Here is a 26,732-nt window from a genome sequence, read left to right on the forward strand (position 1 = left end):
TTTTGTAAGCATAATTGGTTAAATATCAGAAATTTCATATCATTTAACCACATGAAAGACAAATGAGAGTGTTTGTTGTTTAATTTTTCTCACGACACTTCCCATTCTAGAAATGGTATTCTGGACTTGCATTGGTGACAATGGAGGGAATAGGGAGTGCTGTGAGTTCATCTCAGAACAGGCTTACTTACCGGAAAATCTTTGGTTTTCCTGCTGAGAAAGTGAGCTTAACAAAACCCTGCTTTATCTGTGTTGTTACATGAATTAGATTTGATCGAATTTAAATAAAGCAATTTCACTTGGAAGGTTCTAAGTAACTAGTAACTACTAAGTGATTTCACTTAAAAAAAATCTTGATTAGATACTCGGACTTTGAATGTGGGACAGTTATACTTAGGTCAATCCTAAATCACTGAAGGCTCACTCACCACTAAATTGGTAGACAATAAATGCCATATAAAGCTGAACATAAAGTCACCCCAATTAAAAGGCATTCCCTCATTTTCCCAATGTCCAGATTAAAAGAAAAGATGATTTTTGGCTAACTAAATGTGAAAATTTTAGGGATATATGTGAAATATTCTGCTTAAGTAATTAATCGATTTAGTTATAGGTACACATTTTAAAATGACATACACATGTATGTGTATGTAAACTAAAATCATTGTTTTATTTCCCTACTATCACATATCTTGAAAAACTTACTCAGAATCTTTACCTATATCTTGACTATAGTGTTGTTAGTTTTGCTTTCACTAAAGTACTTTCTCATTCATTTGAGAAAAATTTTATTTCCATCTAATTGTTAGAGATCTAACGTATTTTGAAGTTACATAACTACTGGGAATTATACCCCAAGTCACAAATACAATTTACATATCATTTGTACCTTTTTTATTTCATTTTTAAAAAAATTTATCCTTTGAAAATAAAATAATGACTCTTATCATATAATCACTTATTTTATTATTTAAAATAAGTTTTAAAGACTTCGTTACAATAATAGCCAATACTTGAAAAATTTTCAAACCTCCTAGAGTATTTACTAAATCGGTGTTATATTTCTTGCTCTCCTTTTTAAAAATAACAAGATTGAGTTGATTTTAGGCTAATATGTGTTCCCTAAACATTGAGCTATTAAAAACATTGTGAGGGAGAACGCTACATAATATAACTTTGTGAAGACTTCTCTAAGGAAAAAGTTAGAAAGAAAAAAACTGATATTTGGCTATATACATTATTAGTGACTACCAACCTGGTGAATAAGTGATTTCACTTAAAAAATATCTTGATCAGATACTCTGACTTTGAATGTGGGACAATTACACTTAGGTCAATCCTAAGTATCACTGACGTATAACAAGTTACTAATAGTATATTAATAATAAAGGTATTTTGTTGCTAGGAAATTATTTTTGTTTTTAAATGGGCACTTAGAATTTGAGAGGAGGATTTTGTTTAAAAATATGAAATGAAGTTTGTTGGGTATGTTTGATTTTTTTTGCAATTTAATCACACATTGCAATTACATTTATCTAGCGGGTATGACCATTATACATTTTACTTACATATATTTTATGTCATTTAGACATTTTTACAAGAAGGAATGCCTACTTCTGCACGATGTGATGATTTAGAAGCCTTAAAAAAGAAGGGTTGCCACCCAGATGACATAGAAAATCCCAGAGGTTCTAAAGATATAACGAAAAATAAAGTCGTAACTAACCGTAGTAAAGGAACAGCGGAGAAACTCCAGCCAGAAGATATCACTCAGATACAACCACAGCAATTGGTTTTGCAGTTACGATCAGGTATAGAAATCCAATTATGAATACTTTTGTTCCTACTTGAGCTTTTTGACGGCTCCATATAAACTTCTTACCAGTTTCTGTTGAGGGTCATTTTCTGGACCTGCACTCAAATAGAAATGTAGAATGCGTTAAATTTTAGAAATTTTTTGCAGATACAACAAAGACACATATACATGAAAGAATAATGTTTGCCTAATTTCCAAAAAAGTAAAGTCTGTTACAGGATTTGAAAGTATTAGATTTAATAGGTTTTTGGTTTTTTTTTTAAAGATTTTTTATTTATACAAGAACCAGGGTACAGGCCAGAATCGCAGGAGGGTGAAGAGGATTCACCAGAGACAGAGTCGGAAACAGAACAGGCAGACTGACGAAATACACTGCTGAGGGGAGCAGTGGGCGAGACAGGAGAGGTCTGTTTGCCATGTGGGTATCTCCATGGCCAGTGGGGATCGAACTGGCACTGCAGAGGCTGTGGACAGCTTCACAGCACTGTGTTCAACCGCCTGTGCCACCAGGGAGGCCCAGATCTAACAGGTTTTAAAAACAAGTGTACATCCTTATAAATACAACCTTTTCAACTATTTTTTTCTTAGTATTTGTTTAGTATTAAGATAGTAAGATTTTTGTAAAAATCTGGCAGTTTTGTTTTTAAAAAGGAAAAAAGGCCGTTTCTGTTCTTTCCAGTTTCCGCCCCTTTCGGAGGAGTGTTTGTGGCAGTCATGACTTCCCCCTCATCCACTCTTCTATCTGTTTCAGTGATATCTCTGCTGTTAAACCCATTCTGACAAATCTCTACCACCACTTGGAACTCCCAAGCCTAGCGCTCCTATGTAGGGCCTATTTGTGGTTTCTTTCAACATTTCTGTGCCAAGTGATGCCTTTGAACTCTCTTCCATGATATCACTCCTAGTTTTTCTTATTATTTAAGATTGCTTTCCAACCTCCTTTTGGTGTCTTTTTATCTTCCTCTTTCTTTATAGTCCATTTAATTGTTGATTTCTTTCATGGCATTAAAACTATTTGTATGATTTAATACAGGCTTTTTTTTTTAAACTTATCTGTTTATGCATATAAGAATTGGGGTACAGGCCAGAGGTGTGGGGGGTAAGAGAATTCCCAAAGACAGAGTGGGGCACAGAAGAGGCAGATTGATGGAAATACACCGCTGAGGGGAGCAGCGGGTGAGTCAGGAGAGTCTGCTGCGCCATGTGGGTTGCTTCCTGGCCAGGGATAGAACTCGTGCTGCAGTGGCTGCAGACAGCCTCATAGGTTGCGTCCCAACCCTCTGCACCACCAGGGAGGCCCTAATACAGACTTTTATCTTAACCTCCAAACCTATTTATCCAATTGAATTCCAGAAATATATATAGCAAAAATATACAAGTTAGAATTTAGAGATTTTTCACCCAACTCTCCTGTAGTTCCTAAGTGATTTATATGCAACACTTCTTTTTTGTTTAAAGCCTTTAAAAAAAAAAAAAAAAAAGATTTATTTATTTATTTATTTATACAAGCACTGGGTACAGTCAGAAACGCGGGAGGGTGAGAGAATTCACCAGAGCCAGAGGGGAGAGCAGAGCAGTCAGATTGACAGAGTATACTGCTGAGGGGAGCAGCGGGCGGCAGGAGAGGTCTGCGCACCATGTGGGACCCTCGCCCCACGGCCGGGGATCAAACCAGCGCTGCAGAGGCTGTGGGCAGCTTTGCAGCCCAGCGCTCAACTTGCGCCACCAGAGGAAGCCCTGTAACACTTCTTATATCCTTCTTCTTCCTCATTGTTTAGATTGTCACCATCCTCCTCACGGATTTTTGCTGTGGTTTCTGAACAAGTATCTTTGTATCTGTAATTCATGTTAAAATTTTTGCCAGATTTTTCTTAAAGTAAAAATCGGATTATATTATTGATTTGCACATATATTGAGTCCTCACTTAATGTAACTTATAAGTTCTTGAAAACTGACTTTGAGCAAAACAACATGTAACAAAACTAAGTCCTCAGATAACATTATTTTGTTCAACATTGGCCAGGAATTACTCATGAATGTTAGAATGAAATGACATAGAAATGATATTATTTGAGGACCTGCTGTAGTGACATCTCATTTAACAGAGAACACAATCTTACAACTTCAGTCTCTAAAAAATCAGGGGTGCCCTATGATGTGCCCTCCTTTATTCACCCCACTCTATATATTCTATTTGTTTGCTTGTGTCATAGTTATAAATTACTATTTGTCTTTCCCACTGTGGATTGGAGATACTGTCTTTTGCATCTTATATCCTCTGGACTTACCATTTTAATTACTGAATAAAATTGGGTATACATCCATTGACTTTCCTGTGGAATTTCTAGGTGTTTGTAAAGATTATAGCAATAATTTCATTTTATAGTGTTATAAATCCAGTTGGATTTTCTTATTTGCTTTTGATAGCTGGCAAGGAAATTTCATTTTCTAATCTCTTTAATTAGGGGAGCCACAGACATTTACCTTAAAATTCAAGAGAGCTGAAGACTATCCCATAGATCTCTACTACCTGATGGACCTGTCTTACTCTATGAAAGATGATTTGGAGAATGTAAAAAGTCTTGGAACAGATCTGATGAATGAAATGAGGAGGATTACTTCAGACTTCCGAATTGGTAGGAATATTGAGAAAATTAAAACTTTTGTATAAGTCTTGAGAGTTTTGTTCCTCCCTATATACTTGTGAGATAAATAGGCCAGGTTTTATTCTTTTCTTTCTGAGAGGAAATTAATGGTTGTCTTAAGTACCTACCTCTGTCACATATCTAATGATCTGCCGCCTTGTTCTTCTATTACTCTATGGGACCATGTTATTTGACAGAGATTATATTACATAGATAATGAAGTGCATACTTACTTTCATAGAATATTACTCATTTGTTGCTTTGTTTTATAAACCTACTGAGTACTCAGATTGTTTCATTGTTAACCCTTTGCACTCTGAACCATTTTACGATATTTTGATTTAATTTCTTGTCCCATTTCAAGATAAAACTTCAGGGAAACATGCATGTCTCAAAAAGTTGCGTTGAAATAACCTCAATTCCCCGTAATCACTAATAAATTGCAATGTCCCCTGAGAGGGGACATCCGAGTGATATGCTGTCCCCTGAGAGGGGACAGCGGAGTGCAAAGGGTTAATATTACACCTGTGTGTACAACCGAATCTCACTTTAGACCTGGATTTTTCATATTACAGTGATCAAATGACCACCTTTTCAAACTTCCTTTTTAAAACCTTGTTAGTTCTTATTAAAGAAAAGCATTGATTTCCATGTGGTAACATACTTGATTTTTTTCTTAGCGCAGGTTTTCCCTCCATCCCTCCATTGACTATATGCATTTTATCTTTGCAGGCTTTGGCTCATTCGTGGAGAAAACTGTGATGCCTTACATTAGTACAACACCAGCTAAGCTCAGGAACCCTTGCACAAGTGAACAGAACTGCACCAGCCCATTTAGCTACAAAAATGTGCTTAGCCTTACTGATAAAGGGGAAGTATTTAATGAACTTGTTGGTAAACAGCGCATATCTGGCAATTTGGATTCTCCAGAAGGTGGCTTTGATGCAATCATGCAAGTTGCAGTTTGTGGAGTAAGTACATTCATTTCCTACAAAGGAACATTATTTCCTTTTTAGCATTAAAAGTAGAATGGTGTCTCAGATTCCATTTTCCTTTATCAGTTTTCTTTTACCATTATCTCTTAAAAATGTCTTTTCCCTGTGTCTTTGTAATGGAAAAGGAAGGTGCTTTTATAAAAGTCTTGTTTGCAAGCTGTGTAAAAACATGTGTTTTGCAAAGCCATATATTAGTAATTTTATTTGCAAAATTTTTAGTAGTAGCAAGCTCATCTCCTTGGACCACTGTTCAGAATTTTATGACCCATTTACCATCTGAGAATAATGAGATGACCGTTTCATGGAAAAATTGAAGCTGAAATTAGAAAGTATTGTGAGGTGTACATAGTCTGATTACCTCTTTTCCTTCCAGCCCTTTGTTATTCTGTTAACTCATGGAGGAGAGAAAATTCTCTGGGCTGTCTCTTAGTATTTCTTGACCTGTGGGGTTAAAACAAGCCATGGACCCATGACCACTACTGCTTTTCTGTCTGTCATGCTTTCTACGAATGACTTTTCTACCTACTTCTTGAGATTCAAAAGAGACTGATGTTTCACTTAGATTCACAGCATTAATAAATTTAATTCCTGCCTTCAAGGAATTCACAATATTAGTATATAAATGGATATATATATTTAGACAAATTTAACTGCAAAATTACCATAGAGAGAAGAGGGTTTTACTATTTTGAACTTTTCGTTCATTAAGTTAGAGGATAAAACACATGAGCAAATGAATGATACTGATGAGTTAGAATGGATGGAATTAAAGCAGAGCAAATCTTTGAAGGTAATTTTTCCTATAATTAAAATGGGAAAGTCTAATATGGAGGGATGGAGGGCTGATAAAGGAGATGTATGTGTTATAGAAGGAAAATAGAGCATGGATGAAAGGATGGATTGGCCCAGGAGAGCAGCATTAGGTTGAAGCATAAAGGATGGGCTAAGGTCTTTATCTTTTATTGAAGTGTAATTTACATATAGCATTATGTTAGTTTCAGGGTAGGACATGATAATTTACCTTCATAAGCAATGCAAAATGATGACCACAATAAGTCTGTTTCCTTTATAAAGCATTTTTATTTATTCAGCCAGTATTCATTAAGCAACCTCTGTATACGAAACACTGAGTTCAACTGCTGTAGAGAGGATGAGGAGCAAAACCAGATGTGAACCCTGCCCCAGAGGGGGAGAGAGGCTGATTTTAAATGATACAGTTTGTGAAAACAGACTGACACAAATGGATAACCAAACAAAATACAGTTTTACAATGGGGTGGAGGAGCTTTTGTGCAGTGGGCTCTACACCTTTATCAGCAATACATTGTAAAGAGAAATGATATAGAAAAGATACATCATTAGGTTAAATGTGCAGTGGTAGCCTATGTAAAATTAAAATATGTTGAATTATTGTTAGCAGTATTTTAAAATTGAAATTCTTTTCTTTTTAAGTCATTGATTGGCTGGAGGAATGTTACACGTCTGCTGGTATTTTCCACGGATGCTGGGTTTCACTTTGCTGGAGATGGGAAACTTGGTGGCATTGTTTTACCAAATGATGGGCAGTGCCACCTGGAAAATGATGTATACACAATGAGCCATTATTATGTGAGTGCTTAATTCCTTACATACTGACTTAATTTATAGTTAAAAATTATGCATAACTGACTTGTTGGTTTTTCAGGGTTTGGATTTTTGGTTTGGTAAGTGTGAGCCCCAACTTAATATGTAGGAAAGCTAATATGACTGTTTCTGAAGATGTGGCTTTGTGCTTGCTTCTTTCCATTTAGACAAGGCCTCCTGATAGCATAGAGAGCTGCTGAGGCACTTCTTACCTTAACTCAGAGCTGTGGCTCCTCACTTGAATTTATCATTTGGTAGCAGATTTGATACTTCTTTTTGGGAGGTGGGGTGCAGTTTCTCATTTAGTTTTACATTCAATTTTTTTTTTTTAATTAAGGTAAGATTGGTTTACAACACTTATGTTTTAGGAGTACAGGTGCATACACATTCCAGTGTCTGTTGTGACACCACATGCCCCATAGAGGTACCAGCACCCCTCTGCCAAATTGGGCTCCCTCCACTCTTTGCTTCTAGCCTCTCCCCTCTTTCATATTATTCCCGAATATATTTATGTAATAGCCTTGTATTTCTCACAATCTGATTTTTAAAAACAGGCATCCTGCTGCTACTGAAAATAAAGATTGGCAAATTATTCAAGTTCTAGAAGAAATCTAAACCTTGATGAATCTTGGTCTTTTTTTAAATGATATATACTACAACTTTAATTATGGGAATTCTTTTTTTTTTTTTTTTTAAGATTTATTTATTTATACAAGCACTGGGTACAGTAGAAGCGCGGTGACAGAATTCACCAGAGCAAGAACGGGTAGCAGAACAGGCAGACTGACGAAATACACTGCTGAGGGGAGCAGCGGGCGTGGCAGGAGAGGTCTGCGTGCCATGTGGGACCCTCACTGGCTGGCCGGGGATCGAACTGGCACTGCAGAGGCTGTGGGCAGGTTTGCAGCCTAGTGCTCAACTGCTGCACCACCTGGGAGGCCCCTGGAATTCTTTAATTTCATTGATCTGACAATATATATATGCTCTTTGTTTTTGAAACCTTTTAACATTTTTATACAGATACTAAGATAAAGAGGATAGGATTAAAAACCCATTTCATCAATTATTTGTGATACTTCAAGCAGTCTTACATAACAGATAAATAAGTAAATTATTCTCAGTACTGAAAAGCTGGAATAGACTGTATGTCATTACCTACTAAGTTTTATTACTTAATTTCCTAGGATTATCCTTCTATTGCTCACCTTGTCCAGAAACTAAGTGAAAATAACATTCAGACAATTTTTGCAGTTACTGAAGAATTTCAGCCTGTTTACAAGGTAAATATACGTGAAATAAAAAGAATTAATTTATATGCCCTATTTGTTTAGTCATAGAGAGGCAAACTCTTATGTCTGAATTGAAATATGATAAAATGTCATCTAGACAGACTTCACAAAAGCAGTTCATATTAATTTTTAATTTTATATATAAAACTAGATTTTTTTGTTTGTTTTCCAGAATAAGACCCCTTACTTTATTTACAAATTTTATAGGGAACTGGTATTTTAAAATGAGTAGTGTAGGCTCAATAAGTGGTAATGGGTTGAATGAATACTATTCTGTGTTTTACATGTTTTATCTTTCAATTGCAGGAACTGAAAAATTTGATTCCCAAGTCAGCAGTAGGAACATTATCTGCAAATTCCAGCAATGTAATTCAGTTGATCATTGATGCCTACAATGTGAGTACATTTCAAGTAATATCTGTTTTGAACAGTACCCTGCTGAGAATATTTAGCTACAAAAGTAAAATTCCCCTCACATAAAATTTAGCAAACCCAGAGGACACATTAGAATTTACATTTTATGTATTTGGAGGAAAAGCTATATATTCTCTTAGAAAAGCATAATTATTTGCAAAGCCCAAACAAATCAAATATATGATAAAGAAATGGGAAAATTTCTAAATTTGTTTATCTTTAAACAGTAGGTCTCTTTGTTGGAAAGCAAGTGTGAAACATAGCTTACATTTAGACTTAGGAGTCCCTCAATCTTTTTGTTATAGATTCATCTGTTGTGATGAATGGTGCTGGAAAAGCTTTTTTGCCAGTTCTTCTCTAGTCATATATTTAGAAGATGTTGTTTATATTCTTAAGAGGTACACACTCACTCAAATGTACATGAGCTAGGAAATATATACATATGTATGACTTTTAAAAAATTTATAAGGCCTACCACCACACACACCCCCCCACACACACAGATGTTGAATTGAAATCAAAAGGAAGTTACTTTTCTCTGTATAGAAATTAATTCAGAGTACCTTTAATGATACTCATTAAGCACCAGTTTAATAATCATTTTAAATAATCTAAAAGCATCTGTAGGATTAAGGTAACCATTTTGATACCTTAACACACAACCCAGTCACACGTTGAATTTTGGGTATTTTTTATCTCATACCAGAGTTCCCAAAATGTTTTTGAAAATTTTGACTCACAGAAAAAAGGTTTTTATAAAAGATTTTCAAGATTCTCCTTTTCTCCTGTGTTCTTCATCTAACAGTATCTTAGTGTTTCCTTAACTCCCATTCATGTTGGGGTATGAATAAGAGATAGCTTGTCACTTTAGCCTTCTCCATTTGTCCTGAGAAGTCTGAATTCTAAAAGAGCACTGGTTTGAAGAATACCTCCTACTTAGGGTTTTGTTTTGTTGGCTTTTTGGTGGGGGTTTGAGGGGGATGGGTGGGCAGGGCTACAGTGACTCCTAAGCAAATTTATTCCCAGACTCCAGTGGATCATTTTACCTTAGCAAGAAGTGCTACGACCAGGATAGAGAGAGCCGTATTGCCATTGGGGAAAGACAATGTTCTGAGTTCTCAGGACTCGGCATGTTAGGCTTCTGTACAATGTGATCATTAATGTTTTTACTAAATAATAAAACACAAATTCTCTTACTTTTCAATCAACATATTTTGAGGAAGTGATCCTTTAGTATGTTAGAGCTTGTTTCTGTGAGTTCTGAGTTTTGTGTTTTTTGAAAAGTTAATAGGATTTGCCTTCAGATGTTTTATTTAAATTTGTTTTTTTAAAAGTTCATTTTATCTATGGGTTTTATGCATTCAACTTACTTTATGTAGCACTGTTGCCTTTCTTTTCTATAATTAGTCTTTGTTTTAGTCCCTTTCCTCAGAAGTCATTTTGGAAAACAGTAAATTGCCAGAGGGAGTAACAATAAATTATAAATCTTACTGCAAGAATGGTGTGAATGGAACAGGGGAAAATGGAAGAAAATGCTCCAATATTTCCATTGGAGATGAGGTATGTTGTAGAAACATTTTTTGAAGGAAAAAAAAAAAATCTTTTGTTTGTAAGCAATCTAGTTTAATTTGAGAAATGATAAATGAATAGCTCTTTGAAATATTTTCATTAGATCTAATTGCTTAGTTGTTAATTTGTTTTTCTTTCAAGGTTCAATTTGAAATTAGCATAACTTCCAATAAATGTCCAAATAAACATTCTGAAACAATTAAAATTAAGCCTCTGGGCTTCACTGAAGAAGTAGAGATTATTCTCCAGTTCATCTGTACATGTGAATGCCAAAGTGAAGGCATCCCTAGCAGTCCAAAGTGTCATGAAGGAAATGGAACATTTGAGTGTGGAGCTTGTAGGTAAGCTGGAAGTTGTTTCAAAATGTGTTTGCAGGCAATGTTTTGGGACATTCAGAACAATAAATTATTTATTCCAATAGCTGTTACTCATCATAAGATAAATTTGATGATTTTGGATGTGATATTTATAGTTCTTGCCCTTTTTTCTTAAGAAAACTGCTCTTTAATGTATTTTTACAAGCTTTTATAGACATCTAAGGCATATATTTAACAAACTGTTAAGGTAGTGTTTGGGTGTTTCTCTCAATATGAAATTTTCTAATCTGAAAAGCTAATATAAAATGTTTTTATAGAAAAATATTTTGGCAAAACATAACAAACTTACTCTGGTGATTATTTTATAGGAAATGGACTTAAGAAGCAATAAAGGATATTTACCTTGTACAAAGATACTCCTTCCTACATTGCATTTTTTTTTAAATATTTGTAAAATTGAAAAGAAAGCAGTATTTTCAAAATATAGAATTTACCACTAATCAAACTTACTACGCCTAAAAATTTTCTATTTTCACACATTGGTTACCATTAAATTAAAAATTAAAATTGAATATATGCTGAATAGAGCTCTCTTTAAAGACTAGGAGGAGGCGAGAATATTTTGATGCAAATGTCAATTCCAAATATCTATACTTTGAAGATTTTTTTTTAGTCATGATACAAATAAAATGTATTTTACCATTAGTTATTAACTGTCTATTCTAAATGATAATAGTTAAAATGTAACATTTTTCTTTCATGCTGTATATATCATGACTGAGTCATGTGCATTTATACTGAACCAAAAAGATAATCTTGAAAATGTTTTGCCTTCTTTATACACTTACCAGATATAGAACTAACGTATCCAGTGTCTGAAAGCATTAGGTAGTCTAAAAATACACAATGTGTCTGAAAAGTCTTCTCATAGGATAAATTTATTTTTAAATAGTATGTTACTTATTTGGCTTGATAAATTCACTGTTTTCAAATGATCTTAGTATTTTTCTTCAACTTCCATGATCTTTTTGGGGTATGCAAATTGTCCTTGTAGATTAACTATTTAACTGTTGCTTTACATTTCATAGCTCATTCTTCACTTACAACAACAAATGTAATAGCATGCCATTTGAAAACATATAATCTGTAAAAATAAGTTTATACTGTGTTTCTGAGTTTTTTTCACCTCTTTATTGCTGGATTTTATTTTTATTTTGATCAAAATGATTACATTGCTGAGGAAGGATTTTGTTCCTAGCCCCTTGCATACATTCCATGTAAACTTTGGTGTGTGGATTGCCTGTGCTTGCTTTTGTATCTCTGTATGACATGTGTGGCATGAACATTTTTCTTTAATATAATTGTAGTTTAAAGTACTGCCTACAGTATTATTTCCTTTTCTAGTCTTTTTTTCCCTTTCTCACAGTATGAATTAGTTAAAATTATTTTTACTTTATATGATTGAAATTTTGGACTCTTTCTTTAGGTGCAATGAGGGACGTGTTGGTAGACATTGTGAATGTAGCACAGATGAAGTTAACAGTGAAGATATGGATGCTTACTGCAGGAAAGAAAACAGTTCAGAAATATGTAGCAACAATGGAGAGTGTGTCTGTGGACAATGTGTTTGTAGGAAGAGAGATAATACAAATGAAATTTATTCTGGCAAATTTTGCGAATGTGATAATTTCAACTGTGATAGATCCAATGGCTTAATATGTGGAGGTAAGTAAGGGGCCTGAAAATGGTTATAAAATATGATCCCATCTAATACCATAAAAAAGCTAAGATAGTGTTTGTTGAATAAATAGAAAATTAGGGCAGTATAGAGGGTTAGTTCATGCCTTAGATGCTCTTGCTTCCACATTATTTATGTTTACTTTAAATCAATATGATTATATATTTTTACCATAGTTATAAAAAAAATTGCATTTTTAATTGCAGGAAATGGTATTTGCAAGTGTCGTGTTTGTGAATGCAACCCAAACTACACTGGCAGTGCATGTGATTGTTCTTTGGATACTACCTCTTGTATGGCCACAAATGGACAAATCTGTAATGGCCGGGGCATCTGTGAGTGCGGGGCCTGTAAGTGTACAGATCCAAAGTTTCAAGGGCCAACTTGTGAGATGTGTCAGACCTGCCTTGGTGTCTGTGCTGAACATAAGTAAGTATGTAATTATTTGAAACAGCTCATTTATTATCTAAATTATTATCTTTCAAGTAAACAGCAAAATTGAAGGGTTTTCCTTCTCTTATGGGTTTGAATTATTATTGTTTGCAATACTTTGTTTAAATTATTTTGGTTTTTATGTTACATATTCTTTATCTTTTAGGGCTGGTTTTACTTTAGTATTCTTTCGTTTTGGGGATTTTAGTTGGAACTGTAAATTTATAATTTCATTTGAGAAGCTAGCATCTTTACGTATATGTTGTCTATCTAGAAATGTTGTGTACCTCTATTCAGTCTTCTTTCATAGCTCTTGATTTAATTTAGTTATATTTTGAATCTAGCACACACAATAGCTTTAAGCTAACATTTTAAATAATGAAATTTAAATGTAATATTTCGTGTTTTAACAGAGAATGTGTCCAGTGCAGAGCCTTCAATAAAGGAGAAAAAAAAGACACATGTGCACAAGAATGTTCACATTTCAACATTACCAAGGTTGAAAATCGGGATAAATTACCCCAGCCTGGCCAGGTTGACCCCTTGTCCCATTGTAAAGAGAAAGATGTTGATGACTGCTGGTTCTACTTCACATATTCAGTCAATGGGAACAATGAAGCCATTGTTCATGTTGTAGAAACTCCAGGTAGAAATATGATCAATTCTAATAAGTTCTTTCACTTTTCTTTTATATCGTTTCTCCTTAAGTCTGTTGGTTTCCCTCATATCCAGCAATAGTCTCCAATTGGATTATTTCAGGTTCAAGTTGGGACATTATTAATCTCAAAGTTTAAAATAGTATTTAATTAGCTATCTAAGAAATAAGAGACAAAGTTTTAATTTTTTTGGCTGGAAATTGAAAATTAAATGCAGTAATCCACACTGCATTTAGCACATTGCCTGACATTTAGTAGATACTCAGTAAGAGTTATAATATTATTGATATATATATTTTTAAAGATGTATTTATTTATGCATGCAAGAACTGGGGTACAGGCCAGAGGTGCAGGGGGTTAAGAGGACAGTGTTTACTTTAAATCAATGTGATTTAAAGTGGGCAACAGAACAGGCAGACTGACACAAAAAACAGCTGAGGGGAGCAGCAGGCGAGATAGGAGAGGTCTGCTGCGCTATGTGGGTAGCTCCCTAGATGGCTGGGGATCGACTCATGCTGCAGAGGCTGCGGACAGCTTCACAGTGTTGTGCTTAACCCCTTGCGCCGCCAGGGAGGTCCTACTGATGACATTTAATTTAAGCTTGATTTTAGGCTTGAATACTGGAAAAGATAACTTACTAAAGAATATTAAAAAGCATAAATTGTTCAGCCTCTGAGAAAACACTTTTTATCTTGGTTTTTCTAGGTGTTTTTTTTTTTGCATTATTCTTAGAATTTTTGATATTTGTGTACAGGTTCATGTATTCTAAGTTTTTGTTTCCCAGAAAAATACTAGGAATGGATTTTGTGATATATAGTAAGCATATGTTGATCTTTACATGAAACAGACTCAAACTTTTTTAAAATTTCCATATGGTTTTACAACTTCAGATACGCATTTTGCAAATGCAATCTCCTACTATGTGCTTCCTTGTCTTTTGTTTTTTAAAGACCCTAAACTTTAATTTTGATGTACTTTTACTAAGCTTTTCTTTTGTTGATCTTGCTTTCACTATTTAAGTCTCTTTGCCTAATCTAAGTTCAAAAAGATTTTTCTTTATTGTTTCTGGTTTACAGTTAGGTCTATAGCCCATTCTAAGTTAATCTTAGTAGGTGCAGTGAGGTCCAATTTATTACATATAGTTGTCCAGTAGTTGATATACCATTTGTTGAAAGACTGGTCATCTCAGTATTTGTTGAAAACCAGATAACATATGTGGTCCTATTTCTTACTTTTTATTCTGTTCGATAATCTGTGCATCTCTCCTTTAGCAGGTACCACATATGTCTCAATTATTGTCCCTTTGTAGCTATTCTCTTGAAAACTGGTAATGTGAGTTGTCAAACTTTGTTCTTTTCCAAAAGTGTTTCTAAAACAAGTATCTGCCTAGTTCTCTGTCTTCTTTGAAAATTTTAGATTTTTTTAGAATTAACTTCTTGATATCTTTAAAAATCCTGCTAGGATTCTGTATGATATTGAATTTATAAATCAAATTGGTATAGAATGGACATCTTAACAACATCTGAGTCTTCCATTGCAGGAATATGGATTATCTGTTTATTCAATTCTTTGATTTCTTTCATTTCAATGCTAAGTAATTTTTAGCATGCAAATTTTTAGTTTTTTAGATTTATACTAAGTATTTAATGATTTTTTTAAAAGATTTATTTATTTATTTATACAAGTACTGGGTACAGTCAGAAGCGTGGGAGGGTGAGAGAATTCACCAGAGCCAGAGCAGGGAGCAGAACAGGCAGAAGGACCGAGGTACACTGCTGAGGGGAGCAGTGGGCGCGGCAGGAGAGGTCTGCGTGCCATGTGGGGCCCTCGCCGGTGGCCGGGGATCGAACCGGCGCTGCAGAGGCTGCGGGCAGCTTTGCAGCCCTGCAGCCCAGCGCTCAACCACTGCGCCACCAGGGAGGCCCTATTTAATGATTTTTGGACACTACTGTAGGAAGTACTTTTTCAAAATTTCAATTTTTAACATTAGAAATTAATTTCTAATATAGAAATTGAAAAATTTTTTTAATTGGTCATATATCATGTGGCCTTGTTCTTTTTATATCTTCCTCAGGATAGTGTACATTCACTTAGCTTTGAATTTTTATTCCTATGTGTATTTTATAAGCAACTGCCAACACTTAGTAGTTGTGGATGTATTTTGTACATGTTGATCTCTTACATGCTCATTCTTTCCTTTATACTTTACAGAGTGTCCCACTGGTCCAGACATCATTCCAATTGTAGCTGGTGTGGTTGCTGGAATTGTTCTTATTGGCCTTGCATTATTGCTGATTTGGAAGCTTTTAATGATTATTCATGACAGAAGGGAATTTGCCAAATTTGAAAAGGAAAAAATGAATGCCAAATGGGACACGGTAAGTTGCAAAGCATCTAAAAAAGTAAGGTGGTTTAAGTAAATGTAATGTTTCTAAAACTTACTAACTCTAAAACTGATTATTGAAGTCTTCTTGAAACATTTTATTCCCCTAGAAGTTCAGAGAACTTGCATTAGTGAAAAAACATCTTACATTCCCTTAAAAAAAATTGTAAGAATGTATCTTCCAGTTACTGTGGTCAATGCTTTTATTTTATTATTAATCTTTATCCTATGCTCTTGTGCCTTTTTGTTAAAAAATAGAAACTAAATAATATCTGTATGGAAGTTCTCTCTTTCCCCCACTCCTCTCTCCTCCTCTCCCCTCCCCCCCTCAATAAACTAAGTGGAAAGCAGCCAAACTTGGGTTGAATGCCAAGCTGTGAAACTGTCCGCAGCCTCTGCAGTGCAGGTTTGATTCCTGGCTGGCCAGGGAGTAACCCACATGGCGTGGCAGACCTCTTCCTGTCTCGCCCACTGCTCCCCTCAGCAGTGTCTTTGGTTGTCTGCCTGTTCTATTCCCTGCTCTCTCTGGTGAATTCTCTTACCCTCCTATGCCTCTGACCCGTACCCCAGTTATTGTATAAATAAATAAAACCTTTAAAAAAAAAAAAAAGCAGCCAACCTCAAAAGGTTATATACTGTATGATACCATTTATATGACATCCTGGAAAAGGCAAAACTATAGAGGCAGAAATCAGATCAGTAATTTCCAGAATCTAGATTAGGGAAGAGGCATGAGAGATCTTGGGGTGATCTTGATTGTGGATGTATTTATACATTTGAAAATGTGGAGCTCAATTGGCATATTTTATTGTCTGCAAATTGTAATTCAACAAACCTTGCTTTATAAGCTGTTAAGTGATAGAATGTGCTAATATTTAGTGCTTTGAAATAGGGAGTCAAAAGATAAGCTGGCCAAATGTTGACCTTTGTGTAGTCATCTTTTATACAAAAAGGCAGTGATAATCTTCAGTGTTTTACATTGTAAATTATTTTTAGTCATTTTATATTTTACTACCAATAGGCTGGGATTTTAAAAAAATTAATGAATTTCAAAGATGTAGAAATAGTAAAATAGTAAACATTCTTTTTATAGTGTTTGAACATTATGTATGTCAGTTTTTTCTGATGAAATCATTAGAAACTATTTCTTTTACTTTAGCAAGAAAATCCAATATACAAGAGTCCTATTAATAATTTCAAGAATCCAAACTATGGACGTAAAGCTGGTCTCTAAGTTGCCGTTCGTATTTTCTTTTTCTGTTTCTGCATGTGAACTTTTATACCTTTTTACTGCACTGTGTGCCTTTTATCACTACTGCTACTTTTTTTTTTTTTTTTTTAAGTCTGGCTTTATATGGCTATATCTTGGCTTTTGTGTGTGTGTGTGTGTATGTGTGTATTAATTTAGAGTTAGTGTTTTAGACAGGATTTAAATTAAGCTTTATGGCAAAGAAGCAGTACTATGTTGTACTGAAAAGAGAATGCTTTGTGGTCAGAAAGACCTAGGATCAAGTCCCAGCTTCTCCACTTAGTAACAAAATAGTACTGCGTCACTTTCATAGAGCGTTAGTCTTAAATCTTTAACAGGGAGTCAATAAATATATCTGTTCTGTACTGTAGTTGTTTTTGCTAATAACTTAATTTTCATGAAATGCTTCTAGCATATTTTAATGTAATCAGGTAAGCCCCTAAAATTCTTTGGTGAAAAGGTTAATGTGATTAGAAAAGATTCGCCTGACTGGTGATCCAGAACTTTCCTTTCCCCACGACTTTTATTCTCATATTGCCTATGAGAAATCAGAGACATACGTAGAATGATTAGGTAATATGACCCAATTTACGTGACTAGTTACTGGAAAAATAGACTCAAACCCAGATTCCATGTTCTTATCTACTACGTAGCAGCCACATACCTTCTTCAGGAGACTTTGTTACCAGGTTTGGAAGAGAGAAATCATTCTTTGTAGATTGTTGAGATTCTTTTTCAAGAAAAAGTACAGTAGAAATAAACTAGAATAACCAATAGAAGTGAATGAAGAACATCTAGAAATTAAAACAAATCATGGATTGTAGCACTTTGCTGATGGGACAAAGGCTTGCCAGTCAATTATGCCATTAACATATTTAAGATAATGGGCAGGCACTGTGATTCTTTTAGCACTTAAGACTAAAATGTGTATGTATTAAAGAAAATTAAATTATCAACATTATACTTATTAAAGTGGATTGAAAAGATTGTCTAGTGTGGCCTCCCTTGCTGTTACACAAGTTTAATAAGGATTCCTAATCTCCCACAGTTGTGCCTTGTATAGCTGATATACTATGGAGATGATTTGATAGCTACCCGGTCAGTCACTGAGCGTGAGCATCAGGATGACTTTTCCTGAGTACAGAAGTCTTTTTTCCTGAAAACAGCCCTGTTCTCTTAATAAACTTTTCCTTTTTGCTGAAGTTGGGATGGGACTATAATATGAAGGATGGAAACTAATCTGAACTATTTTACCTTTTCTCTATTTGAAATGATGCCTAACTTAGTGTATTTATAATTTTATTTCTAACCATGCATGTTAAACTTTTGTTTGGATGGACTTTGAAATAAATATAAATGTTTACATATATGAAAAGGCAAACTATTCTACAAAGGTGCATTCTACCATACAAATATCAGACTCATGAATGACTTAGTTGATTTTTTTTTGTTTTCTGAATTTTTTTGGTAACTCCTTCAGAGTTAAGAATTAATAGATTTACTGTGCAGTTTTAAAGAAGCTGTATGGTAATTTTCCAACATATTTGAAAGAATGGGTAGTACTAGCCTCATAATGCAGATTAGGAAGATAGAAATAGGGAGTATAACATTTGTCCCTTACAGCTTGTTAAAAATGTAGTTGCTGGGATCCAGTTTCCTATCTTTATTATGAGTATCTGTTGTAATATCTGTTTAGAAATGTATTAGTTTCAGTTAATTAGGATTAAAGCTCACAATTTGGTATCCTACATGACTTCTAGTGCATTCAGAGTATGTAATGTTTGTCTTGAGTCAGTAGTTGTATTTTGCAAGGTGGAGTGGAACATACTATCATGTTTTAATTGGTGTTCAGACTGATTTGCTGAAATCATAGTGGTTTATTTGATGATCCTCAGGACCCAGACATTATGTTATACTTTTGCTCAATGACCTATCTATATGATAAAATTTAACCTTTTAAGTGTGGCATATAAGTCTTTCCATGATTTGGAACTGCCTTCTTGTCTCTTCTTTCCCCATACCTCAAAACTCAGGGACCCTTAAAAACTTTTGAGCTATGTATGTTTCTACATAAATGTGCCATTCTTTTCACTGTACCTTGACTTTACATATGAAGTCTAACACTGCATGTGTTTGTTTACCTTTCAGTATTTTAGTTACATTCACTATGAAAATACCCCAATCTTTCTAGTCACTCCCTTTATTCTTATTCTCATTATATACAAAATTCTATCTTGTACTATATCAAAGTGCCTTAATTAATTTACATGGTGGTCATCCACCAAATTGTATTCTGGAAGAGGGCAGAAATTATGGCAATAAAAGCATGATCCACATCTGCAGTGAAGTAGGAGTAAAATTTAAAAAATATACTCTTGTTCTTTATATTTTTTAGAATGACCACAGGTGGTTCTATGGTGAGAAATAAATCTAAATAATACTTTAAAATCATAATTTTTTCCTTAAAAACTTAAAATGTGTTGTTAAAATTATTTGATTTGTACTCATTGTAATTTCTTCTGTTACAGTGTTACTTGGTTATAATGCTTGCTTGGCTTTCAAACCTACTTTTTCAGTTTATAAGAACAAGAGAGAAAGGAATGTTATAGCAGATATTTAATGTATTAGCATTAGAGAATTTTTAAAGAAATGGTAGTGTGGGTTTGCATATTTTTCTGCTTAACATAATGACTGCCAGTATATTTTGGGGTCTTGAAAGAACTAGAGTTGATTTTAGTACTCTTTACCAACAGAACATTGCAAAAATTTAAACTTTCACCATTGAGAATATTAAAGGATATCAGTTATTTCATGATGATTGTAATTATTGTTGTTAACCTTTTAAGCACATTTGGCAGTGTGATGACTTGGTGGAGATACAGTGCCTCCTTAATGACACTATGACAGCATTACTCTCTAAATCAGTAATTTTCATAGGAGAGCCTCAGGAGAACACCTCCTGCATAGAGATGACAGCCAAGGATTCCTGCTAATTATTAAGCACTTTCTGTGTACAATAAAGAGTTAAGAGGGCCTCCCCGGTGGCGCAGTGGTTGAGCGCTGGGTTGCGAAGCTGCCCGTGGCCTCTGCGGCACCGGTTCGATCCCCGGCTGCTCCCCGGCTGCTCCCCAGCCACCGGAGGAGGGTCCCACATGGCGCGCAGACCTCTCCTGCCGCCTGCTGCTCCCCTCAGCAGTGTACTTCGGTCCTTCTGCCTGCTCTGCTCCCCGCTCTGGCTCTGGTGAATTCTCTCACCCTCCCGCGCTTCAGTGATGTACCCAGTGCATGTTAAATAAACAAAACAAACAAACAAATAAATAATATAATAAACATGCATTACTCTACTTAAAAAAAAAAAAGAGTTAAGAATCAGTCTGGCAGTTGAATTGATTCTCTCTTAAGACAATCATTCAAAACTTGTTCAAAGAGAAGCCCTAACAGTACATTTTCTGCTATTGAGGACAATATTAAATCAACTCTCCAGTGGAGGAAGCACTCAGGAATGAAATAATAGATTGCAGGAGCACCTCTATACTTGTAGAACAAGCTTTCATTTTTAACCTTTATTAATGCCTTTTAAAAAAAAATTGAATGTGATATCTGTACAGATAAAATGGAAATGACTTCTGAAAATTATTTGAACTTGCAAGATTGTTTTATAAAATATTACATGATTTTAGCAGAGTAACTGATTTTTTTTTTTCACTTTTTTTAGGGTGAAAATCCTATATATAAGAGTGCCGTAACAACTGTTGTCAATCCGAAGTATGAGGGAAAATGAGCACTACCTGTCCAAATTTCACAACACTGAATGCAAAATAGTAATTTTTATAGTCACGATAAGGTAGCTTTAGGGCAATATCACTATGATTTTTATTTGTGCAGGTTTTGAAAGTGTACAATATGTATAATTAAAATGTTTTTTTGTTTGTTTTTTTGTTGTTTTTTTTTTTTGAAAATAATGTTATAATCAATGCCAGGGACTGACAAAAGACTTGAGACAGGATGATACTTATCCTTGTCAGCTAAGGTCACATTGTGCCTTTTTGACGTTTTCCTCCTGGACTTTTAAAATCAGGTTCTTTTTGGACTGAAAAGATTTCAAGAATGATTGAAAATACAGTAAAGTATGAAATGACGTGTTTCCACTAATCAGGTATTAAAACTGATTTTTAGTTTTACAGATATGTACATTTTTAGTTATATGAATCCAAAGTAAATGTCCCTCAAGATGTTTAGAATTAAGTTTATCTTGTTATTTGCCTATTAGGCATAAACTGATGTCATATCTGAAAGATGGGTGTCTTGGGAGTTACTAGCATAAAATAATTTTGAAATATTTTGATCTACAAAGGCCATGGGAAAGTTAGAGAAGTTAGGAAAGGAAAGCATAGCTTTAAAACCTGTGTGCCATTTTTAAGAGTTACTTTATCTTGGTAACTTTCATGCCTTCTCTTTATAAATTCAAGCCTTGGGGAAAAGTATTGAGAAAATTTCTGCTAAACAGATGTTTAATTTTGCATTATTTACATACAGGACTTAATTTATATAGCATTCGCTGAATTGGGGTCCATCCAGTTGACTATATTGTTTGGCTATTTTGTTAAAGCCTGGTGCTTTCTTACCACCTCTTCTAATCTTTTGATGTATTTGTTTGCAATTTTGGGTTAAATTTTTTTCTATCAATACATTTTCTTTGATGTTTAGCTGTAAATTTGCCTTTTTAAAGAACATGTGAAGTTGTGTTGCAGCTTATCCAACAGCTTTCACTTAAGCAAGTGTTACTTTCAGTTAGTGCTGTAACAGATCACTGTATATTTACTTCTCACTGAGTTATGCATTTTGTTTCATACTAGTCACATCCTTGTGTTAAGTGCCTTTTAATTTTAACCGTTCACTTTTTACAGTGCTGTTTACTGAAGTTATTTATTAAATAAATAAAAAAGCCAACAATATTTAAATTGGATGTTTTTGTTTTATATTGATATACTTTTGTCCATTTGTGTGCATGATTTTTTTGGTATGAAATTTTTATATCCTTTAAGGTTGATAAACATTTCTGATTCATTCACTTAAGAAGCTAAAGTATATTTCTAAAAAGATAGACCAGGAACATTTGACATGAGGAAAATATGGCAGTATAGACTCAACATTATCTTTAGGCTTATCACCCACACTTCCTCCCACTCCACTCTGACACTAGGATATAGAGTTCATCCCTATAGTAAGCAGAATTCACTCTTTAGTAGCTTAGAGCCATTAACTAGTAGCTAGAAATTACATATTTTTAAGGTAACAGCCACTTTTCTGACATGGAAACTATTTTTCATGTTTTCTGGTTTATTTATGTTAGAAAGTATATATATTCATAAAAAAATATTTGTGTAACGCTTAAAGAGAAATATATTCTGGGGAGTTCGGTAAGATGGGGGCAGGGTGAAGACCCCAGGCTCTCCTCCTCTAGATGCACACAGCAAACCTGATGTAAAACAAAGCCTAAGACCTCAAGGGAAAAACTGAGTATCCTCATACACAATAGGAGAAACAATCCAACTGAAATGGGGAGGAAAATCTCTAAGTGAAATTTAGTTAAAATAATGGAGCAGGGCAACCCACAAGGGAGGCAGGGAACTGCAGTGGAGAGCTACCTACAACTATTGACTTGGGCACACACCAGTATCAGTTCGTAAGAGTCAGCACTACTCTGGTTAAAGGGTACATGAGCAGGCACCCAGGGCAGTGGATGCATTGTAGGAGAGCTATGGATGTGAGGGCACAGGGCACTAACTTAAATCTGAGGCTCACAACGTAAGTCAATTGTAATTAAAATCACAAACATTGAAATTACACCTAGTACCTTCACTGACCACAATGCTGTAAAACTAAGAAAACAGACCAGTTGCGCTGGGACAGCCACGAGAAAAAAACGAAATTAGATCCATACTCTATACACAAAAATTCATTCAAAATGGATTAAAGACTTGGGTGTAATACCTGAAACCATTAATCCTTAAAGGAAATTCTAGGGGATACACGCGTGGACATAACTGCAGAGATGCATTTGGGGATGCAACTCTTTATGGCAAGGTAAACAAAAGCAAAAATAAGTGGTTGTACATGCATTTTTGTACCTCAACCCCCCGAAAACCAAAAAGACAACCTACAAACTGGGAGAGAGATTGGCACATTACACATCTGACAACAGGTTAACTGCCAAAAAATAGAAGCATTCAAGTCAACAATAAAGAGGTAAACCACCCAAACAAACAAATAGGCAAAAGTCTTAAAAGAAGACATTTAAAGACTCTTCTTTAAAGAAGAAATTCACATAGCCTACAGGCACGTGAAAAAAGTTCATCACATAAAAGGAATACAGGTCAAAACTACAATAAGATATTTCACCCCTGTGAGAATGGCCTATATCCAAAATAGGTGAAAGCAAATGTAGAAGATGTGGAGAAAAAGGGACACTCCATCCACTGTTGGTGGAAAAGTAATTTTATGCAGCCTCTGGAAAATGATACAGGGATACTTTAAGAAAATAAAAATGGGAATGGTATTATCCAGCCATAACACTGCTAGGTATCTACCCCTCCCCCAAATATCTGAAACACTAATATAAAGAGATACTACAAATGGGACCCTTAAGTATGGGTACACGGACTGGAGAAAGGTCTCTCTCCCATAATGGGATTCCTCAAGTTGCAACACCAGTAGACTAGGGCCTCTGGTATGATACCAATCATTCCATGCGAGTCCAATCTCCAAATGGAGTTGGAGTCAAAGATAGTTAAATCCCCATTCATGCATGGGCCCTTTTCCTCTCTAGGGTGAGTATATTTAGGAAGAAATTGAGGTAAGTCCATGAGGGGCATGAATGACCCCTAGAGAGTATTTCAGACTGAGCAGCAGCTTAGCTATTGCCCTTTGCATCACTGCTATGACTGATGGCATAAACACTGCTTTCAGCAAGGCCAAGACTAGTCTGTGCTTAATGTCTTTGCTGGCTGTAAGGAACCTCTTTCCTTTCATATGGTGCCATGTGCATGTAAAACCATGAAGAAATAATTTAACTTCGCTTGAGCAATCCAGGGCTCAAGTCAGGGCTATCAGTTTGACCTGTGCTGACATCTATGCTGAGAGAACCTTGGCATCTATGGTGTCCTGAGGCATCAATACTGTATACCCTGTTCCATAAAACTGTTCCCATCTATAAACAGTTCCCACTCTGGATCTGGTTGGCTAGATAGACTTTTAGTAGTTTCTAAACAGGGGTTATGAGTCCGTCATTAAGGTTCTGTGCATTGATGTGGTAAAGTGGGACTGCAATTCTGGTTCTAATAATGGCTAGCACTCTCAGGTGATTCCCTGTCTATCATGCACATAGAGTCAGAAAGACTTCCGAGGTCTGGCAGCCCTAACGTTAGTACAGATATTGGCCTCCCTTTATTTCATTAAGAGTTGTTGCCACTCAGGAGTCCAAAACAAAGATTGGGAGTCTGGGCCTTTGAGGGACTTGTATGCAGGTTTTGCTAATAGCCTCAAGTTGGAGATCAAAATTCTACAAAACTCAGTCATTCTCAAAATCCACATAATTGCCTTTGATTGCTGCGTAATTCAAGAGATGAAAATCACCTGTTTTATCTCAGTTATGAGGCTTTGTTTTTTTTTTTTAACTAAAATCCCAAGTATGCCACATTTTCTTTGCATATCTGAGCCTTTGGAGGCGACACCCTGTAGTGGCACTCTGTCAGGTGGTTCAAGACCAACGTGGTATTCTCCAGGCAAGATTCATAGTCATAGCTGGCAATCAGTAAATCATCCACATATTGGGAGCAGGATACCCTGTTTTAATTGGCTCTCTTTGAGATTCTCTAGCCAATATTTCCTCCCAAATATTTGGAGAATTCTTAAACCCTTGTGTAAGCACAGTCCAACAATATTGCAAAATACATTGGGACTCACTGTCTTCCCACTCCAAACCAAAAATTTGTTGACTCTGGACATCTACTGGGATGCAGAAAACTCACCAGGGTTTGCAATTAGCAGGGTGTAAAGATTTGGCAGGGTTGGATGTACGTTCTAGACAATCTCATTAATGGCCCCCAAACCCTGAACAAAACAGTACTCATTGGTGTGGCGTCTCTTTACTGGTAAAATCAGTTTTGTGAAGCAACAGGGACAAATAGGCCATACTGGAGACACTTATAATACTGACTGCATTCCTAGCAAAGCCACCTCTTTTAGAAGATATTTTCTCCTCACGGTTCTGCTCCCTTCCATCACCTTTATTTTAACAGAGTCTGCATTTTTGGCATATTACAGAGTTTTATCGGCCCAAACCACTTTACCTACCTCTTTTGCAGCCATCCCAGCCTGAGGAGGTTCATCTTCAGTTCTTACAGACGAAAAGATAACGGAGCCTTCAGTAGCTTTCTAGAGGCCTCTACTTCTCTCTTCGGACCCAGGTACACAGGCACACCAGGCATGGAGGCTGCCATGCAGGGAGGCCAGCAACGGCCAGGCAGGGAGGCTGGGAGGCAGACAGGCAACCAAGGCCCTCAGCCTCCCATGAATCTTTTAGGCTCTTTCCCTGGACTCTCTGGCGTTCTCTCCTGCTTCATCTCGTGACCTTACCTCTTCCGTAGTCCCGTGCTGGTCCTCTCACAGCCGCTGCCGCCTTAACTTTCATCCCGGCCGGCCTCTAGGCGCAGGTGTGCACACTTACGCATGCGCACATGCCCTCACTCCAGGTGTCCACAATCAGGTGCGCATGCCCTGTGTCCAACCCCCTCAGCCCCAGGGCATCCCCACCAGCGTCAGGAGGGTGGGAAAAAAGCTGATGATGTCATTTACCCGCCATCACCTTTTCCTTGATTTCTTGGGGCAGCACTTCACCTACGGGAGGAACATCCTGAGTACCGTCTGGAAATGCAAGGCTTGTTCTTGGGATACTTACAGGTGCAACCTCTGAATCTCTGGGTAATAATCTCTGCATTAAGTTTACTTACGAGTAATGCCAAAGACATGGTAACTAGACATTCTTTCATGTATAAAAGTCTATGTGTAAGGTTTCCATCATCAGATAGGCATTCCAGGGGTTGCAGGAAGGTTTTCTGTTTTGACCTTCCATAATCCTGGTGACTGGTACAGTCCTCTTGCTGACCCTGGCTAATTTTGAATTCATAACTGAATAGGTTGCTCCAGTGTCCACCAAGAAGTTAATCAAATGGTCCTACCCTGCTAGAGTTATCAGGGGCTCCAAAGAAGCTTTCATAATGAGGTTTTTCAGATTAGTGGGACACCTGGACCTCCCTATTCTTCATCTGAACCCCCTCTAGACAACCATGTCTCCTCTCTTCCATCCTTGCTTCTTTATTCCTTCTACTCTGCTTGAATTCCGCACTTGAGACATGCATCTGAATCCTCATTCTGTGTTGTCTTCTCCCTCCTTTCCTTCTTTTCACCTTCCTATTCTCTTTATCTCCCCCACCCCCCCAAAAAAAACCTGGAAGTCCTTTGGATGTATCTTTTTCTGGCACTAGGCACACTGGTTCTTCTTCAAATGTTTGCTTCTCCTACTTTCTCGCCATGTTCTTTCTCCTAA

General features: G+C 35.9%; 1 protein-coding gene across 1 annotated transcript in view; it reads left to right on the forward strand.

The window, feature by feature from the left end:
* The window catches only part of ITGB1 (integrin subunit beta 1), a 45,129-nt gene extending 22,991 nt beyond the window's left edge, over window positions 1–22,138 (forward strand). Inside the window, exons 4-16 of the mRNA XM_037510465.2 lie at window positions 1,589–1,811; window positions 4,282–4,452; window positions 5,194–5,432; window positions 6,908–7,063; window positions 8,263–8,358; window positions 8,674–8,763; window positions 10,201–10,341; window positions 10,492–10,691; window positions 12,154–12,392; window positions 12,612–12,834; window positions 13,251–13,483; window positions 15,705–15,871; window positions 20,841–22,138. Coding sequence (XP_037366362.1) covers window positions 1,589–1,811; window positions 4,282–4,452; window positions 5,194–5,432; window positions 6,908–7,063; window positions 8,263–8,358; window positions 8,674–8,763; window positions 10,201–10,341; window positions 10,492–10,691; window positions 12,154–12,392; window positions 12,612–12,834; window positions 13,251–13,483; window positions 15,705–15,871; window positions 20,841–20,906 — 2,244 coding nt within the window. The 3' untranslated portion in view covers window positions 20,907–22,138. The remainder of the gene's footprint in view (window positions 1–1,588; window positions 1,812–4,281; window positions 4,453–5,193; window positions 5,433–6,907; window positions 7,064–8,262; window positions 8,359–8,673; window positions 8,764–10,200; window positions 10,342–10,491; window positions 10,692–12,153; window positions 12,393–12,611; window positions 12,835–13,250; window positions 13,484–15,704; window positions 15,872–20,840) is intronic.
* Window positions 22,139–26,732: the final 4,594 nt, after the last annotated feature.

This window comes from Talpa occidentalis, unplaced genomic scaffold (genome assembly GCF_014898055.3).
Source record: "Talpa occidentalis isolate TD23 unplaced genomic scaffold, MPIMG_talOcc4v2.1 talOcc4.14, whole genome shotgun sequence".
Classification (NCBI taxonomy): domain Eukaryota; kingdom Metazoa; phylum Chordata; class Mammalia; order Eulipotyphla; family Talpidae; genus Talpa; species Talpa occidentalis.